Genomic DNA, 19,079 nt, shown 5'->3' with positions numbered 1-19,079 from the left:
TTGTGGGACTGGCTCTAGTGGCTGTAATTCTGCACCAAGGCTGAATTTCACGAAATACTTAAGATACAGTATTAGGGGACCACTAAGGCCTATATAAAAGCATCCATATTGCCTTTAAATATTATTTTGTCAGGATAAATTTACTTCCAACATTTATTTGGTAGATATTTGGCTGCCAAATACAGAGGAATCGTCTTTATAAAATTCAGTAACCCCTTGATGTGTGGTTAAGCCATTTATTTAACCATCATTTGAAAACAATATATTATTCACCAATGTAGCTGTGGTTGTCTTTTTCTAAAAATTCTAATCAGTTCACCTTTCTATCCTTCCTCCACCCAATGATTGAGGATGATGGAACGACACAGAAGTGACAAATCCAAACTCGTCACTGAACCCAGATCTGTCGTTCAAACAGTCGTGAGTGGGCGCTCTGTTCAACAGTATTCCACATTTTGTTTAGTACATGAAGGATCACAGACAGGATGGTGAACATGAGCACACGGTGTTACTTTACTAACGTCACACTACATGACTCCTTAACTCAAACAGGTACGTCTTGCTGCCATTTGCATCTACAAGCATGCAGTTTTCCCATTTTAACTAATTTTGGACCGCTCAAGCACCACCCGTCGAAAGCATGAACAGTAAAAAAATAAATAAAAACATGTTCTCCACACATAATCTTCCATCACCATGTTGGGAATACAAACATTGCATCAATGTCATTACACAGTCCGGTTAACATCTATATAGTCCATTATTAATGAGCACCCTTCTGCACCATCTGCGTGAAGCGGTTGGTGATGGTCAGGGTGGTGTCGATGAATCGCTCCACACAGCTCACCAGGCACGTCTCTGTCCGGTAGTCCAGCTTCGAGCCCGGACTGTCCACACACTTGTCCCAGCAGACGTCAGTGAAAGTGTGCACCTGGAATAAATAGAAATGGTTGATTAATAACTGATATATAGCCTTTGTATTTTCCCTACCATTATAGGTCTTAGGTGCTGCACCTGAGCCGTTTTTTTTGTCAGCACCTAAGCTGAATGAATGTAAAATGCAGCAAAAAAAGCACCAAAAACAACGGAAAAAAGCATCAAACTAACTAAAAGACTTTTCTCAGATCCAAGGATTGTAGTTGGATTTCTTTAGTAAGCTTTGTCTTTAAGCTTTTTGAGTGTTACTTATTATCTGTTCTAGTTTTAGAGACAGCTATGGTGATAATAATGGTATGATGATGTCAAATTGCATTTTTTTTATTATTGAAAAACATCACATTTTCTTATGGAAAGACCCTTAAACCCCTCCGCCAAATATGCGCACCTAAGTATTCGATAAACCCAGGGAAAACACTATAAGTCTTATGTAATGAATGAGTCTTGGTGATGTACTTTTGAACAGATAGCATAAACAAACGTTTCAGACCTGATTTAAAATAGCCCACATCATCACATGCCCTTCACCATACCTAGAGATTGGCATGGTTTTATGTCAGTTAGCCTAATAGCTGCTTTGATTTGCATTGAGAGATGATTTTATGGAAAGTACCCCATGCCAATCTCTAGGTATGGTGAAGGGTATGAGATGATGTGGGGCTATTTTAATTCCAAAGGCCAAGGGAACTTTATCAGGATGCATAGTATCCTGGATCCATGAAATAACTGGCCTTTAAAAATAAAAATCTGCCTGCCTCTATGGGAATTTAACATAGGGGTGTACTGACTTTTGTTGCCAGCGATTGCCACCAATTTAGACATTAATGGCTGTATGTTGAGTTATTTTGAGGGGACTGCACATTTACACTGTTATACAAGCTGTAAACTTAATACTGTACATTGTAGCAAAGTGTCATTTCTTCAGTGTTGTCCCATTAAAAGATATAATGAAATATTTACTAAAATGTGAGGGTGTACTCACTTTTGTGAGATACTGTATGTATTGTCCAAGTCTTGTTTGCACTGTCTATATTGTTGTTTTCAGTTGTCTGTATCTGTCTAGCCCACGCTAATGCCTTGTACTAAAAGTTGTTGTCCTTTTGTGTCGAAACCGTATTGTTGTTTTAGCTGTCTGTATCTGTCTGGTCTATACAGAGGTCCTGTACAAATGTTTCTGTCACTGTAAGTTGTGTCTAATCTTTTATGTTTCTGCAAAACGGGAACCTGCTGGAAACCAGTTTTTAAACTGAGTCAGGCCCGTTTATATTGTAACTTAATGTTACTTTGAACTTTCCTGTATAATAAATGAAAATGAGAAAGGACACAATGAAACTACCTAAAACAGATGCAACTGTTCGCTTCGGTGTCAAAATAAAGACTTCGTATTATATCATGTTCTGCAACTAGCGTCGTCTTTTTGTCAAAAAGCAAAGAACGCTTGAACTGGAAGATCTTTCAGGGAGGTTTCCCTAACATGCTAACAGAGCGTGGCTCATTCTGGTGAACGGCCTCGCCGTCACAGCTGAATGCTAAAGGACTGATTAGCATGGTTGGCATACACACCTGGGCCTGGAACTGCGCTTTCTGTTGCTCTATCGCGATCATACGCTGAAGCTCCGTCGCCTCTGCTTTATCCGACGCACTGAGATTATCAAAACTGTCCATTGCGTTATTAAATAGTTACAGAACAACTCCGTATTGTCGTTGACAAGGTGCTGAGATGAGATGACCTTTGGGGTTTCACCGCGAGTGAGCGCTACTCCTTCTTTTTTTTTTTTTTTGTCCAACTCCTAAATTGGATGTGTGGCGAACATCTAATATTAAAAAAAAGATAAGATAAAATAATAAATTAAAATAAATTACATATTTTCAATCATATTAATTTGTCTAAGATACAGAACTAGTACTCGATAACACTCATTTCTTGAGGTCTTTTATAGAATATTAGACTGTACTTTTATCTTTGTGAGGTTTGTAATTAAATGTATTCTTTCTTCCTCATATTTCTGATATAGTTTCTTCTTTTGTACTATTGCAGCATTTCTTCTGTGTAAACTGATAATTCACCACGAAACTATATCTTTGATGCTTCTGTTCCTGCAGCGTGTCAAATACCACTGATATACAAATCATATGATTTGCGACACACAGAGACGGCTCCTCCGTGTGTCATTTGTAAATCGGTGTGCTGTGCTAAATTTGACGCAAGAAGTGTTACACATATATATACATATATAGGCTTACATTATGTATGATTATGCATTCACATACGCTATATATGTATATATATATATATATATACATAGTAGCCAAATGTTTGTTTACCTTGTTCATTTTTGTTGTCCTTGTTTGTAGCTTAAATGTCTATTTCTGTGTGTGTTCTTTGAGAGCAACAAAAAGCCAAAGTCAAAGTCCTTGTACACTATACACACTTACTTGGCCATTGAAGCTGATTCTGATTCTAATCTGAGATGAAACGCTTTGCTGATCTTCTCAAACATCCAACATCTTTGTGCCGCTGACTACTCACTCAACATCTACATCCGGGTAACTGTGCTGGTGACCTTGATTATCATGGCGGCTATCGTCAGGTTGGGTTCTGTGTGTCGCAGAGGAGTCAAACGTGGGTATTTCTGTCTATTTTCAGTGTTTCTGTCTTTTTTGAACATATGTGCTAACTTAAGTGTGAAAGCAGGGCGTTTTGACAGAAGGGAGGTCGAACGTGAACGAGCAAATCAGCTCTGGTAGAGACTAGGGTACTATTTCAAGTTCACGACTTTAGTTAACAAGCCTGCCTTTAGTGTACGTACCACCACTGGTAACTTAACGTGAATTAGCTAGCTAATGGCGAGTAACCTTAATTCTCTAACACCGTAAACATTGATTCGCACTGAGAGGGAATTGAAATTTGCTACCATGATGACATCACTGTCCATGACGTTGTTACTCGCACGAGAGACGCAGAACTGTATGCCAAACACTAGTCAGACGCTTGTGAATTACAAGTTAATACACTTAATGACAAAGTTACATACCAGGTAAAACGTTGCAACAGATATTTTCTAAGATAACAAGACTCTGTTTTTAATTCGGCATCTACAAATCCTACCAAAGAGCTCAGCATAGAATCTATTTTTGTAAAAGTTCATGTTAAGTTTTTAAGACTGCTCGCCGTCGCCCTCCTTTGACTGTTTGGGTCAACTGTTTCCAACTGTAAAACATTTATTTTATTGCTGCTTCAGTGCCAAAAAATACAACCCTTTTAAAAAGAAAAATCCCTTGCCATCCAGCACAAATTATATATGAGATATTATTATTTATGCTATTTTTAAGTCTGTATTTGCGAAACGAAAATTAATTGTTTTGAACATGTGGGACCTAAATCTGTTTTAATGCTGCTAAGAGTGCTTGGTCTTACTGTAGTAAAAACATATTTTCAAGATAGAAAAAAGAAACTTTTTCATATATTGAAAAAGTTTTCAATATATCATATGTTAGTGACAGAACAGAGCAGAATATGTTGTTAATGTAATTGGTCTTTATCTTTTGCCTTAAAACATATGTTTTGTGCTGAGTAGTCTGGCATTGCCAGACCTATCTCCACAGTGCTGCGCTGAGTTGATGTGCCTTTTATAAGATTGTATTATAGTTTTATTTTGTGGTTTACAGTTCATGCTGTGATTAAATTTCATCATATGTGCCCATTTGGAAATATAATTTGTTGTCTTTTTCTCTTCAGCTCTGTTCTACCAAAGCACTTTGTTGGCCAGGCCGCTGGTTGTACCACACAAATACCAGGAGCAGCCCTACCAGCTGACAGCGAAGATTCATGCATCACAGGCTTTGTACGGTCAGTGTTGACAAATGGAAGTACGCAGTAGTAGTAAATAGGCTACAGGGAGTATACAGAAAAACAGGAAAACCATATTATTATATTTAGCAAACCAACAGTGTGACATACCACAGCCCAGGAAATGACCACCGATTAGATACAACACCTGTGACATAGTTTCAACAAGTAAACATTTTCATTAAACCAAGTAATGCTCAGTCCAAGTATCATGAAACATTACATAGTGTAATGCATGTGATATGTTAAAATGGTCAAAGTCCAGCTGACTATACTCTGGTTGCAGAGAATGGACCAATATTAATACTAATGAACAGGAAAGGGAGTCTGATTTGTGTCAAACTGGATCTTTTTGATTAGTTTTTGCAATTATGCAGATTGATTCAGTTTAGTGTCTTTTCAGTAGAGTGTGTGTATGTGTCTCCCAGTTTGCAGGGAGCAGTTTTTTTTTTTTTTTCCCCCAGTTTGACATGACAGCTGGTGGCTGACGGCCTCTATAGTGTAGGGCTGGTGTTTTGTTGTCATCATCAACCATAAATGCCAGAGTGGTAGCAGAATTTTGACACCAGGTTCATTTAAGTGCTGCTTTATACAAGCAGGTTTCACCCACTGTGGCCCACTATTCAGGTTAGTGGGTCATTTACAGACTGACGAAAGGGTGGAGGCTTTCTCTGGAAAGCCAAATGTATCTACAGTGCCTTGCGAAAGTATTCGGCCCCCTTGAACTTTTCGACCTTTTGCCACATTTCAGGCCTCAAACATAAAGATATAAAACTGTAATTTTTTGTGAAGAATCAACAACAAGTGGGACACAATCATGAAGTGGAAAGAAATTTATTGGATATTTCAAACCTTTTAAACAAATAAAAAACTGAAATATTGGGCGTGCAAAATTATTCAGCCCCCTTAAGTTAATACTTTGTAGCGCCACCTTTTGCTGCGATTACAGCTGTAAGTCGCTGGGGTATGTCTCTATCAGTTTTGCACATCGAGAGACTGACATTTTTGCCCATTCCTCCTTGCAAAACAGCTCGAGCTCAGTGAGGTTGGATGGAGAGCGTTTGTGAACAGCAGTTTTCAGTTCTTTCCACAGATTCTCGATTGGATTCAGGTCTGGACTTTGACTTTGCCATTCTAACACCTGGATATGTTTATTTGTGAACCATTCCATTGTAGATTTTGCTTTATGTTTTGGATCATTGTCTTGTTGGAAGACAAATCTCCGTCCCAGTCTCAGGTCTTTTGCAGACTCCATCAGGTTTTCTTCCAGAATGGTCCTGTATTTGGCTCCATCCATCTTCCCATCAATTTTAACCATCTTCCCTGTCCCTGCTGAAGAAAAGCAGGCCCAAACCATGATGCTGCCACCACCATGTTTGACAGTGCGGATGGTGTGTTCAGGGTGATGAGCTGTGTTGCTTTTACGCCAAACATAACGTTTTGCATTGTTGCCAAAAAGTTCGATTTTGGTTTCATCTGACCACAGCACCTTCTTCCACATGTTTGGTGTGTCTCCCAGGTGGCTTTTGGCAAACTTTAAACAACACTTTTTATGGATATCTTTAAGAAATGGCTTTCTTCTTGCCACTCTTCCATAAAAGGCCAGATTTGTGCAGTATACGACTGATTGTTGTCCTATGGACAGAGTCTCCCGCCTCAGCTGTAGATCTCTGCAGTTCATCCAGAGTGATCATGGGCCTCTTGGCTGCATCTCTGATCAGTCTTCTCATTGTGTGAGCTGAAAGTTTAGAGGGACGGCCGGGTCTTCGTAGATTTGTAGTGGTCTGATACTCCTTCCATTTCAATATTATCGGTTGCACAGTGCTCCTTGGGATGTTTAAAGCTTGGGAAATCTTTTTGTATCCAAATCCGGCTTTAAACTTCTCCACAACAGTATCTCGGACCTGCCTGGTGTGTTCCTTGTTCTTCATGATGCTCTCTGCGCTTTACACGGACCTCTGAGACTATCACAGAGCAGGTGCATTTATACGGAGACTTGATTACACATAGCTGGATTCTATTTATCATCATTAGTCATTTAGGTCAACATTGGATCATTCAGAGATCCTCACTGAACTTCTGGAGAGAGTTTGCTGCACTGAAAGTAAAGGGGCTGAATAATTTTGCACGCCCACTTTTTCAGTTTTTTATTTGTTAAAAAAGTTTGAAATAGCCAATGAATTTCGTTCCACTTCATAATTGGGACCCACTTGTTGTTGATTCTTCACAAAAAATTACAGTTTTATATCTTTATGTTTGAGGCCTGAAATGTGGCAAAAGGTCGAAACGTTCAAGGGGGCCGAATACTTTCGCAAGGCACTGTATCAAATCCCAAGGGCCGGCTCAGCTTACTCTTAGATTCTTAGTCGTGTTTACCGAGTCTTTATTTTTCCTGATTGACATCATCATTTTGTTAATTTAATACATCTTTGGCTTGTTTTGATGAATATGTTTTACCACAAATCCATTCATTTATAAATTGAGAATATTAAACCAATGTTACCAGACGTCAAGACTTTTTGAGGACTGACCAAAATGTGTGTGCAGCATAGAGTATCAAAACAACTTGTTAAACTTGTTTTACACTGTACGGTGGCCCTGAGAGGCCACAGCACGCACTAATAAGACAACACGTGCAAATAAACCACAGCACGCACTAATAAGACAACACGTGCAAATAAGACAACACGTGCAAATAAGACAACACGTGCAAATAAGACAACACGTGCAAATAAGACAACACGTGCAAATAAGACAACACGTGCAAATAAGACAACACGCACTAATAAGACAACACATGCAAATAAGACAACACGCAAATAAGACAACACGCACTAATAAGACAACATGTGCAAATAAGACAGCACACACTAATAAGACAACACGTGCAAATAAGACAGCACACACTAATAAGACAACACGCACTAATAAGACAACACACACTAATAAGACAACATGTGCAAATAAGACAACACGCACTAATAAGACAACACGTGCAAATAAGACAGCACACACTAATAAGACAACACGCGCAAATAAGACAACACGTGCAAATAAGACAGCACACACTAATAAGACAACACGTGCAAATAAGACAACACGTGCGCAAATAAGACAACACGCACTAATAAGACAACATGTGCAAATAAGACAACACGCACTAATACGGCGTACAACACGACAAAAACAAGCGCAAATAAGACAACACTCACTAATACGACAACACGTGCAAATAAGACAGCACACACTAATAAGACAACACGCGCAAATAAGACAACACACACTAATACGCACAACACAAAGCCAGCATACACACTAATACGACAACACGTGTAAATAAGACAGCACACAATAACACAACACGCGTTAAAATAAGACAGCAAAATACATAATACGACAACACGTGCAAATAAGACAGCACACACATAATGCGACAACACGTAAAATAAGACAGCACACACTAATACAGACAACACGCCAAGAATAAGACAACACGCGGCAAATAAGACAACACGCACTAATAAAACAACACGCCACGAAATAAGACAAAACACGCCAAATAAGACAACACGCGAAATAAGACAACACGCACTAATAAGACAACACGCGCAAATAAGACAACACACGCAATAAGACAAACGCACTAATAAAGACAACACGCCAAATAAGACAACACGCGAAATAAGACAACACGCGACTAATACAATAACACGCACTAATAAGACAACACGCGCAAATAAGACAACACGCGACTAATAAGACAACATAACACAACACGCTAAATAAGACAACACGCCCAAATAAGACAACACGCGACTAATAAGATAACACGCATAAAATAAACAAACGCGACTAATAAGACAACACATCAACGCGCAATAAGACAACACGCGACTAATAAGACAACACGCACTAATAAGAACGCTGCAATAAGACATTACCGGAAGTGTTTCCAGGGGACACTTTTAAGTGATGCACATGGCCCTCAACCATTGGCTTTCCGGTACATAGACTGGTTGTTAAGCCTGCAAGCGCTTGTGGAGTTTAACTCCGAAAATGCAGCTAACCACAGGTTACTCTTAAAATGGACATGTGTTGTGATACTTAAACATTTTCGCAAGACTGCCTATATTCAAAATCTAAAGAGTTCATTTCTCGCCTAAAACGTATTCAGAAGTGAATTTAGTGATGAATAAAATGGTGAAAATTGTTAAAATTGTCCTGTTGTTGGTCTGTCTATGTACCGGAAAGCCAATGGTTGAGGCACATGTGCATCACTTAAAAGTGTCCCCTGGAAACACTTCCGTTGTGGTGTGGGCTATTTGCATGTGTTGTCTTATTAGTGTGCGCTGTGGTTTATTTGCACATGTTGTCTTATTGTTGAGTGCTGTGGTTTATTTGAACGTGTTGTCTTATTTGCACGTGTTGTCTTATTAGTGCGTGCTGTGGTTTATTTGCACGTGTTGTTTTATTAGTGCGTGCTGTGGTTTATTTGCACGTGTTGTTTTATTAGTGCGTGCTGTGGTTTATTTGCACGTGTTGTCTTATTTGCATGTGTTGTCTTATTTGCACGTGTTGTCTTATTGTTGAGTGCTGTGGTTTATTTGCACGTGTTGTCTTATTGTTGCGTGCTGTGGCCTCTCAGGGCCACCGTAACACTGAGCAATTTGTCATGTTTTTGTTAATTGTTTATATTCCCCTGTCAACCGAATCTAAAAAAAGATTAGTTTGATCATTGGTACTGAAACTCAGGTAGCATGTTGACGGGGTTTTGAAGTAGAAGAAGAAAAAAAAAGATTACAAGATATAACCTGTTAAGTCAGCTTTAAAGGTGCCGGTAGGCTGACTTTGTTACCTTTGGACAGAGTCAAGCCAGCTGTTTCTCTATGTTCAGTCTTTATGCTAAGCTAAGATAGCCAGCTGCTGGCGGAATGGGTGGATTACTAAGAGGACATACCGGGCCCCCTAATTTCTTTGTTTAAAAGTCAAACAACAACAAAAGACATATCGACCACACAGACACAAAACTACTACAAAGACCCATACAACGACCAACAAAGAAACACAAAACGACTGCAAACATCTCCTCGGAGTCATTTTTGTGCCTTCACCTGCAAAATATTACTGAAAGAGACACAAAACGACTAAAAATGACACTGCTGCATGGTGCCATTTCAGTCTGGGGTCTTGCTCATATGTCTGTGCTCGGGGGCCCATTGTTCCATGGCTGGCGATAGCTTCACATTTACACTACAGACAATAGAAGAGGTACTATCGACCTTCTCATCTAACACTCGGCAAGAAAGTGCATTTCCCAAACTGTTGACCTATTCCTTCAAAACTCTAAATGTGTATAGATCACAACTCTTGAGTGTCATCAAGCCAGGTAAATGGAATCGTGTCCAAATCAGATTAACTATCTAGCTCTTTGTTTGGGGACAGCTGTTTTTTTACTTTTGCCATGCAGAGAATTAAGGCTGCTGTCTCTCTTGCTCTACAGCGGGCTCCGGCTCCAAAGCCGCCTCTCTGCACTGGACGGCAGAGCGAGTGCTGAGCGTCTTGCTTCTGGCCATGGGACCCGCAGCCTATTTTAACCCCTGTCCTGTCGTTGACTACTCCTTGGCTGCTGCCCTGACCCTGCATGGCCACTGGTAAGATGGGCAAACACTGGTCTGAACCCTGAGGATGAAAGTTTTGTATGTGCGAACATAGGATATCCTATCCATATTCAAGTTTAAACAGATCATTTCTCTGTAATTGTGCTTTTCTTGTCCTTTTTATTTTTAATATTACATTTAACCCTTGTGTGGTCCTTCGGGTCCCAGTGACCCGAAGGACCACACAAGGATTATGTACTTCCGTTTACTTTGTTGAGAATTGCTCTCTAAACAAGGGTTAATACAGCACCTTAGTTCTTGTTTGTACAGCATTTTGGTCAGCTTAAACTGTGTTTAAATGTGTTCTAGAAATAAACTTTACTTACTTACTTTACAAGAAACAGGGTTTAGAGAGCAATTCTCAACAAAGTAAAGGGAAGAACATAATCCTTGTGTTGTCCTTCGGGTCACTGGGACCCGAAGGACAACACAAGGGTTAACACATTGACTCAGCGCCATACATTCCATTTCTAACCCACAGCTTTTGAATGATATAGCTTCACATCCTCTTTACTTGGTAAATATGTAGCAAGGCAAAGGTCTTTCCTCTGGTCGGTTTGTAACTAAAAAGAGGCCAGGCTATTTCCTCTTCTTGTGATAGTTCTTTTATATTGTGGTTTGCCAGTTTTTTTAAGAGCCGTGTGTGTGTGTGGGGGGGGATTCAGCCATCTCGCCGTAGCTGTCAGCAGTTATTAATTCAGCCTCAGTTAGTTCATCTGTGTTTGTAGACTTGAGTCGTTGGCTTTGGCTTAGCGTCACCGCGACGTGTTCTTCCATCAGTTAGAGCGCAGACTAAACAGCATGGCAGGCGTAGGCTATAAATCCCAGTCAGGAGTAGTGATAAGTCTTATTGAGCAACGGCTTTCGACGCGGTTGCGTATCTCAAAGGGTCAAGCCATGTCCTCTTTGACCTAAAGCAGTTAGACGACTGCTCTGATGTCGTTTGGCGTTGTCATTGGCACGGGTTAAGGCATAAGAAGATTGGAAAGTCTACTCTTTTCTGCCGGGGCTGGGGATAAGCATAGTCTGCGCCTAACAGGATTTTATAGCACTATGGAATGTAGGAAGTAGCCTTCAATAAGACATTAAGCTTTTTGAATTAGGGTGGTAGAGGCCTGGTCTATTTATCAGGCTAGCTTCAGAAGAAAACATCTGTTTTTTTTTAATAATTAAAGTTGAAGGTAGGGGCTCACCCAGTAAGAGCGTTCGCCCCATGTTGGCCGAGTCCTGCAGTGGCGTGGGTTCGAATCCGACCTGCTGCCCTTTGCTGCGTGTCATCCCCCACATCTCTCTCTCCCCCTTTCATGCCTATCCACTGTCTCTATGTAATAAAGGGAAAAGCCCCAAAAAATAATCTTTGAAAAAAAATAAAGTTGAAGGTACAAGCATTTGTACATGAAATTGGAAAGTGAGAAGTTATCTATGACTCCAAAGTGCATTTCAAAGAATCCAATTGAGGAATTGAGAAGCAGTATTGGAATTTCAAATCGTTAAAATCCAAACGATACCGACCCTAGTTTTCGGTGGGTGGAAGCTGAATAGAACGCTGTTGAGAAAACAACAGATTTTACAATCTGCAACTTAACAGTAAATCAATTCCCTCAATTTTGGATGAATTCAGCAAATATGGCACAATGTTTAGTTCCCAACTGCAAAAAAAATCAAATAAAAAAAGTGTTTGCTATTGCTTCTAGAAGCCAGCTCTATCTTTGTCACCCCCGAAACCGATATGACTTTAGGCACAGATTGGCCAGGTGTTTGAGACGCAACAGTTGGGAGGATGGTCTAACTTTAAGCATTCTGAGGCATTCGCCGAAAAAAAATTTAAGGTGGAAAAGCCCAAAATAAATAAAATAAAAACACCATTTCTGTGTTTTTGTCTTGTAGGGGTATTGGGCAGGTGCTTACAGACTACGTTCATGGGGACACAAAGATGAAGATTGCCAATGCGGGCCTCTTCCTCCTGTCCACGGTCACCTTCGCTGGTCTTTGCTACTTCAACTACAACGACGTGGGAATCTGCAAAGCCATCGCGCTGCTCTGGAGCAAATGAAGTACAACTATGGACTGGGAAGCTTGGGAGGACCGGGACACTGGGACGGGAGCAATCTCGCCCCGGGCTGATTGTAAAAGTTCAAGGTGTTCTATGTAAATTCTTATATATAAATATATCATTTTTGACTATTACAGTGATTCATAAGGGTGTAATTAATGTCTCTCAATTCAGGCTTGGTCTTTTAAGTTCTTGCTCGACAAGTGGCAACCATTTTCCCTTCTATGTGGGAGCTCAGCTTCCATTTGTGTTCAACGTGGACTTTATTTATCCTACATCAGCCTGTTGTCCAGTTAATTCAAATGTCCCGACCATTTCTAACTATAAGAGATGTCAAATTTCCTGGCATGTAGTCGTTATCTTTAATGGGGACATACATGTTTTCAACAAGACAGCTGTGACTTCTATAAAGTCTTACAGAATAGTTCCGTTTGACATGTAATTAATTTTTTTCCTGTTCAGGTCCTTTTTGTGGCCGATTCCTTAAATGTATGTTATTTAAATCACAACGTGTTACGTACTACCCTTTGCTCATAAACCCATCAGAAATAACGGGGCAGCACTACAGATTGGAGCTGTATTTGTATGTTCACATCACCCCCATGTACAAAGGATTCACAAGAGCCACCTAATGTGTCTATTAGAGCGGACTGCTTTTGCTTTTATTGGCCTGTTGCATCCAGATCTGCTCCGCTGCTCTATTGAAGGTTGATTAAACGTAAGGTAGGCGAGATCAGAAGTGCATCATAAATTCAAGCCATCCAGCGATAAACCTACCTGTGCACAGCATCTGGCAGCCTACAAGCTCTTGTCAGCCAACCGTGTATAATCCACAGCAGGGTCTGAAATCAAAAGCTGCAAAATGCCGTCCTCTGCCGATAAATGATCATTCAGACGGTAACATCAACGCCCCTGTACCATTTAGTAGTGTTGTGCTTCATGTATGAATTATAAACTTTCCACTGTGAGAGTGAGCAAATAGCAAGATTAAAGAAAAAGACACATTTTGAAAATATTTAATAAAAAAAAAATTACATTTATTTAGGCCATATACAAATTCTTGGCAGTTTTTTGTAAGTTTATTACATCTTCACAAATAAGGCAAAAACTTAAATTCAATATGGCTGGCTAATCAAAACGGTTATGTAATCTTGGAACATTTACTCCTAGCATATAATTGGTACACACACAGCCCTCGCATGCAGCTATTAATACCAGTAATTATGTTTGTACTCCTGGAATAGGCATTACAGGTTGATTTCATCGCTGTAAAATCGGAGTTCTAGATTCAATCTGTTGTCACAATGCTCATGCAGTAAATGTTTGTGAGCTTACAAGTTTGGTGTTGGTCTGTCAATTTGTAATTTCTGTTTTTAATTAATGTGTTTTCAGATTATACGCACAGGATTAGACGTGGCAAGAAAAATGCACTGTAACTGCCTCGGCGGAATAAAGTTGGCTCTACAGATGTTTTCATATTTTGACCTAACAATATACACAATATATACAATGACAAGAGTACAAAAGGTATATAATATATATAAAATATAAAAAATGCTTATATGCTGTATATAAAGTCATCTGGACTTTTGTGCCTATAAATGTGTGATACAAATATTGAATAATGTTCTCCCTCACTGGCATAAACATTTTGGGTGGAAAAAACCAATGGCTAGCTGCATAAAGAGGCACAATACATTGTTTTACTAGACAACAATATTGTAACTGAAAAAGGCTCAAATGCATTTCACATGTTCAGAATCACCAAAATAATTATACACTATAATAATGAATGCATCATTATTATAGTGTATAATTATTTTAGGAATTATGCATGAATGGTATTTTTTAAATTAACATTATTGTAATACAATTACAATTGTACGTGTACAAATACCCCCATTTGAGAAAAATCAGTGGTACTGTACAAGTCTTGTTTTTAAATTTTTAAAAACTGCAGGTTGTCCATATAGCAATGTATCATTAATGAGACAAACCGGGTGGGTTAAGGTTCCTCTAGACATATCCTACAAGACTCATCCACTGCATGCAAGACCAGTTTGATCAGAGAGGGGTCTTCATCAGGTTCAAATCCCAGGAATTGAGACTTGTACTTAGAGGACTCAAACATATAGATGTTTGTTTTTGTGCATTCTTTTTTCATGTAGAACAAGGCCTTGTGTGTGGTCTCCACAATTTTTTCCGGAATAGTCTATAGAAAAACACATGGCAAAGCTGGTTTACTTGTCTGTTCCGTCACACTGCTGCACAGTGGACAGGATGGAAAGCCTACAGTAAAGGATGAACCTTAAAGGTCCCATGACATGGTGCTCTATGGATGCTTTTCTATAGACCTTAGTGGTCCCCTAATACTGTATCTGAAGTCTCTTTTATATAGACCTTAGTGGTCCCCTAATACTGTATCTGAAGTCTCTTTTATATAGACCTTAGTGGTCCTCTAATACTGTATCTGAAGTCTCTTTTATATAGACCTTAGTGGTCCCCTAATACTGTATCTGAAGTCTCTTTTATATAGACCTTAGTGGTCCTCTAATACTGTATCTGAAGTCTCTTTTATATAGACCTTAGTGGTCCTCTAATACTGTATCTGAAGTCTCTTTTATATAGACCTTAGTGGTCCCCTAATACTGTATCTGAAGTCTCTTTTATATAGACCTTAGTGGTCCCCTAATACTGTATCTGAAGTCTCTTTTATATAGACCTTAGTGGTCCTCTAATACTGTATCTGAAGTCTCTTTTATATAGACCTTAGTGGTCCTCTAATACTGTATCTGAAGTCTCTTTTATATAGACCTTAGTGGTCCCCTAATACTGTATCTGAAGTCTCTTTTATATAGACCTTAGTGGTCCCCTAATACTGTATCTGAAGTCTCTTTTATATAGACCTTAGTGGTCCCCCTAATACTGTATCTGAAGTCTCTTTTATATAGACCTTAGTGGTCCCTCTAATACTGTATCTGAAGTCTCTTTTATATAGACCTTAGTGGTCCCCTAATACTGTATCTGAAGTCTCTTTTATATAGACCTTAGTGGTCCCTAATACTGTATCTGAAGTCTCTTTTATATAGACCTTAGTGGTCCTCTAATACTGTATCTGAAGCCTCTTTTATATAGACCTTAGTGGTCCCGTAATACTGTATCTGAAGTCTCTTTCCCGAAATTCAGCCTGGGTGCAGAATTACAGCCACTAGAGCCAGTCCCACAATGAGCTTTCCTTAGGATGTGCCATTTCTGTGTCTGTAGCTATTGAGGAGGAGAGAGGAGGGGCAAGGTGGAGGGTGGTGCCACTTTGCTCATTTGAAAGCCATGATGTCTCTCTCTCATGGGGGGGCCAAATTCTCTGGGCGGGCAAAGCAGAGAAAGGGGAGGTAACCTTGCTCCTTATGACCTCATAAGGAGAAGATTCCAGATCGGCCCATCTGAGCTTTCATTTTCTCAAAGACAGAGCAGGATACCCAGGGCTCGGTTTACACCTATCACCATTTCTAGCCACTCGGGGACCATAGGCAGGCTGGGGGAACGCATATTAATGTAAAAAAAATAAATACCTCATAAAGTGAAATATTCATGCCATGGGACCTTTAACATACCTGGGTAACATAAATGCTTATCATAATAAATGAGTAAATTATTTGTTCATGCAGTTAAAACTGGTGTCACTTTGGCTTGCTATTATCATCCCATAATGTATTCCATGTTTATCACTTGTTTAAAGGGTAACTACTGTTTTTTTCAACCTGGAAAAACCCTATTTTCCTATGTTTTTGTGTCTAAGTGACTGAAGGGAACCACAATAATTGACATTGGTCCAGTATTAAGCAAGATCGCTGCAGTCGCCATGCAGCGGTGAAACAAGCTACAATCTAAGTTAATAGGACAATTGTCCAGCTTGTAGTTAACTTCACAAAAGGGCTCGTTTTGCCACTGACAGGCTCAGATTAATATTCTAAGTGTCTGACAACATTATGGAAAGGATTTCTAAGGGCCATTTCATACTGGCTGCGTGGCGTTTCTGTTGCGTGTCAGCTGCGTGGCGGCTGTGTGGATTTTTCTGTCTTTACACACCAGAAACGTGTCTGATGCAGCGCTGCTGCTGCTGCTAGCCTTGTCTGTACACATGTATGTTTCCCATTGATAAACTGCACTCAAGCAGTAGTATACTTCATGTTAAACATAAATATATACCGATTTGATTACAGCAAAGACAACGTCGGCAGTATTGACGGCAAAATAGGCTACAGAATATTTCCTTCTGTATTGACAGGTGTAATATTTGAAAATCGATTATTTTTTTAAATTACATTTATATCTGCATTTATGTCAAAACCTAGAGACTTTCAAACATCAAAATGTCATTTATTAATATATATTTGTGTCAAAACGACATAAACATATTTTCCTATTCTATTTTGCCTGGAAACGCTTCCAACACGCTTGCGTGTTGTGTGAAAAATAGGCGTCGGTCCTATTTCTAGAATGCACGCGTTTTCGGCGCGGCTCAAGCGTGTGCTAACCTGTTAAAATGGGCGCCCAAATAAAAACGGACACGCCACGCAGCCAGTGTGAAACGGCCCTAAGGAGGTCGACCTTTCTGTTAAAGAGTATGATTTTAAACATAAAAACATCCGCGAAATTGCATTATAAACTAAAATAAACAGTAATTTTAGCATCGTAAAATACACTTCGTTCAATGTTCTGGTCGAGAAATGTCAATGTGAATTTAAGTATTCTGAGCCTGTTTTGTTAGGCTGTTGTGCATCATTGTTGGTGCGAGAGCGTTGCCTAGTGGCGGAAATGGGTAGTGCATTTTGTGACGTTACTGTTGTTAACTAGTGGATGAGTTTAGTTCCCACACGTGTCATGGTGAAATACTGCTGTACGGCTGTTCTATACATGTCGGATCCTTGGAGCAGCACGTCCGTAAGTGTTCTTTAGGTTGTTGTATGCAGATATCATAATTAACACTTATGTGATAATATAATAGTTATTAAGCGTTAACGTAGCTCATTCTTTTTCCGTGTGTAAGTTATGCTAGCGCTAGCTGCGTGTGTATGCACAGGCTAATATGTGCGTGAATGAAAATGTGAAAGGAATATTTGGCTATTTAGTAATTATATTTTTGTTTGTATTCCTTAGTTTTACAAAAAAGAAAACTGCATGGAGTGAACTCTTCAATAAATCTCCAACTTAAGAAGACGTCAAATCAGCTTCATTCATTTTCCTTGTTCGCTATCTGCCTAAGCATTGTTAGGACACAACTGCTAGGACAGAATATTCAAAGTCGACAGAAACAAAATAAAACTATGAAAAGCCGTTTTGGGTCGTCTTTCCACTTTTCCAACCATAACGACTTTAGTTTTGGTTGAAATAAACACAAGGTTTACCGATTTACATGTGAAAATATGTTCAACCAATCAATCAACATTTATTTATATAGCACTTTACAGCAACCAGCAGGTATCCAAAGTGCTTTTCATCAGGAACCAAGAATAGAACAACATATCAAACTATAAAAAGAATGAAACATGGAAAACCTTTTCTGATTTTACAGAAAAGGTTACATACAAACAGGAGGAGGAGGAGAGGGACATTGTCACACCACTACTATGTATTAAAATTCTAAACAAATAGGTTTTGATTTTGGATCTACATCTGTAATAGTGTGAATATCAGGGGGTAATTTCTTCCAGAGTCTCTGGGAAGCAACTGCAAAAAGCTCATTCTAACAACATTGCTGATCTGCTTGTCAGATTCCATGCTGCAATCAAATGTAACCCCCAAATTTTTGATAGCTGGCTTAGTGTATGAAGCCAGAGCTCCCAAACTCAAAGCTGGACCGTTTGGCATGCATGAAGTACTGAAGATAATACACTCAGTTTTATCTTCATTCAAATTAAGAAAGTTACGTGAAAGCCACAACTTAATATCATTAATATAACTAAGCTCTATACACGCTAGAAGTAAGTAAGTAAAGTTTATTTGTGTAGCACCTTTCACAGATAAAAATCGCAAAGTGCTTCCCAATAAAATGCAATACAACAAATTAAAATACAAGAAAAATGACAGAATTCACACAACGTAGAAAGGGAGGCAAGACTTTCCACAGCCTAGGAGCCTCTGCTTGGAGGTCTACTTCTGAAGGGATCCTTTCCATAATGTTGTCAGACACTTAGAATATTAATCTGAGCCTGTCAGTGGCAAAACGAGCACTTTTTTGAAGTTAACTACAAGCTGGACAATTGCTCTTTTAACTTACATTGTAGCTTGTTTCACCGTTGCAGCGATCTTGCTTAATACTGGACCAATGTCAAAGATTGTTGTTCCTATCAGTCACTTAGACAAAAAAACAGGAAAATAGGGCCCAGGTTGAGAAAAAAAAAAAACGGTAGTTACCCTTTAATAAACATTGATCCTTGTCAACTTGTATATTCAGTCAGTAATACATGAAGTCTTTTTTTTTTACATTACCAGTAAATATACAGTACAGGCCAAAAGTTTGGACACACCTTCTTATTCAATGTGTTTCTTTATTTTCATGATATTCTTAAATTTCCATTGTAGA

General features: G+C 39.2%; 2 protein-coding genes across 4 annotated transcripts; one reads left to right on the top strand and one right to left on the bottom strand.

The window, feature by feature from the left end:
* Positions 1-222: 222 nt before the first annotated feature.
* timm8b (translocase of inner mitochondrial membrane 8 homolog B (yeast)) lies at positions 223-2,709 on the bottom strand. Its single transcript, XM_039784579.1, has 2 exons — positions 2,500-2,709; positions 223-931 (listed from the first exon to the last, which is right to left on the bottom strand). The coding sequence occupies exons 1-2, from the start codon at positions 2,599-2,601 to the stop codon at positions 764-766; spliced, it is 270 nt and encodes an 89-aa protein (XP_039640513.1). The 5' UTR covers positions 2,602-2,709; the 3' UTR covers positions 223-763.
* Positions 2,710-3,429: 720 nt separating this feature from the next.
* Positions 3,430-17,830, top strand: sdhdb (succinate dehydrogenase complex, subunit D, integral membrane protein b). Of its 3 annotated transcripts, none has more exons than XR_005637173.1 (5): positions 3,430-3,559; positions 4,676-4,786; positions 10,287-10,437; positions 12,331-12,582; positions 17,654-17,830. XR_005637173.1 is itself a non-coding variant. In XM_039784527.1 (4 exons), the coding sequence occupies exons 1-4, from the start codon at positions 3,511-3,513 to the stop codon at positions 12,494-12,496; spliced, it is 477 nt and encodes a 158-aa protein (XP_039640461.1). In that variant the 5' UTR covers positions 3,430-3,510; the 3' UTR covers positions 12,497-13,962. The 3 variants fall into 3 exon arrangements, 1 of the variants encoding a protein (XP_039640461.1); XR_005637172.1 differs by lacking the exon at positions 17,654-17,830 and adding an exon at positions 13,889-13,966; XM_039784527.1 differs by lacking the exon at positions 17,654-17,830 and having other exon boundaries at positions 12,331-13,962.
* The last annotated feature ends 1,249 nt before the right edge of the window (positions 17,831-19,079 follow it).

Source organism: Perca fluviatilis, chromosome 2, assembly GCF_010015445.1.
Source record: "Perca fluviatilis chromosome 2, GENO_Pfluv_1.0, whole genome shotgun sequence".
Taxonomy (NCBI): Eukaryota; Metazoa; Chordata; class Actinopteri; order Perciformes; family Percidae; genus Perca; species Perca fluviatilis.
Note: the sequence above shows the minus strand (reverse complement) of the source record. Positions and strands in the feature narration are given on the sequence as shown.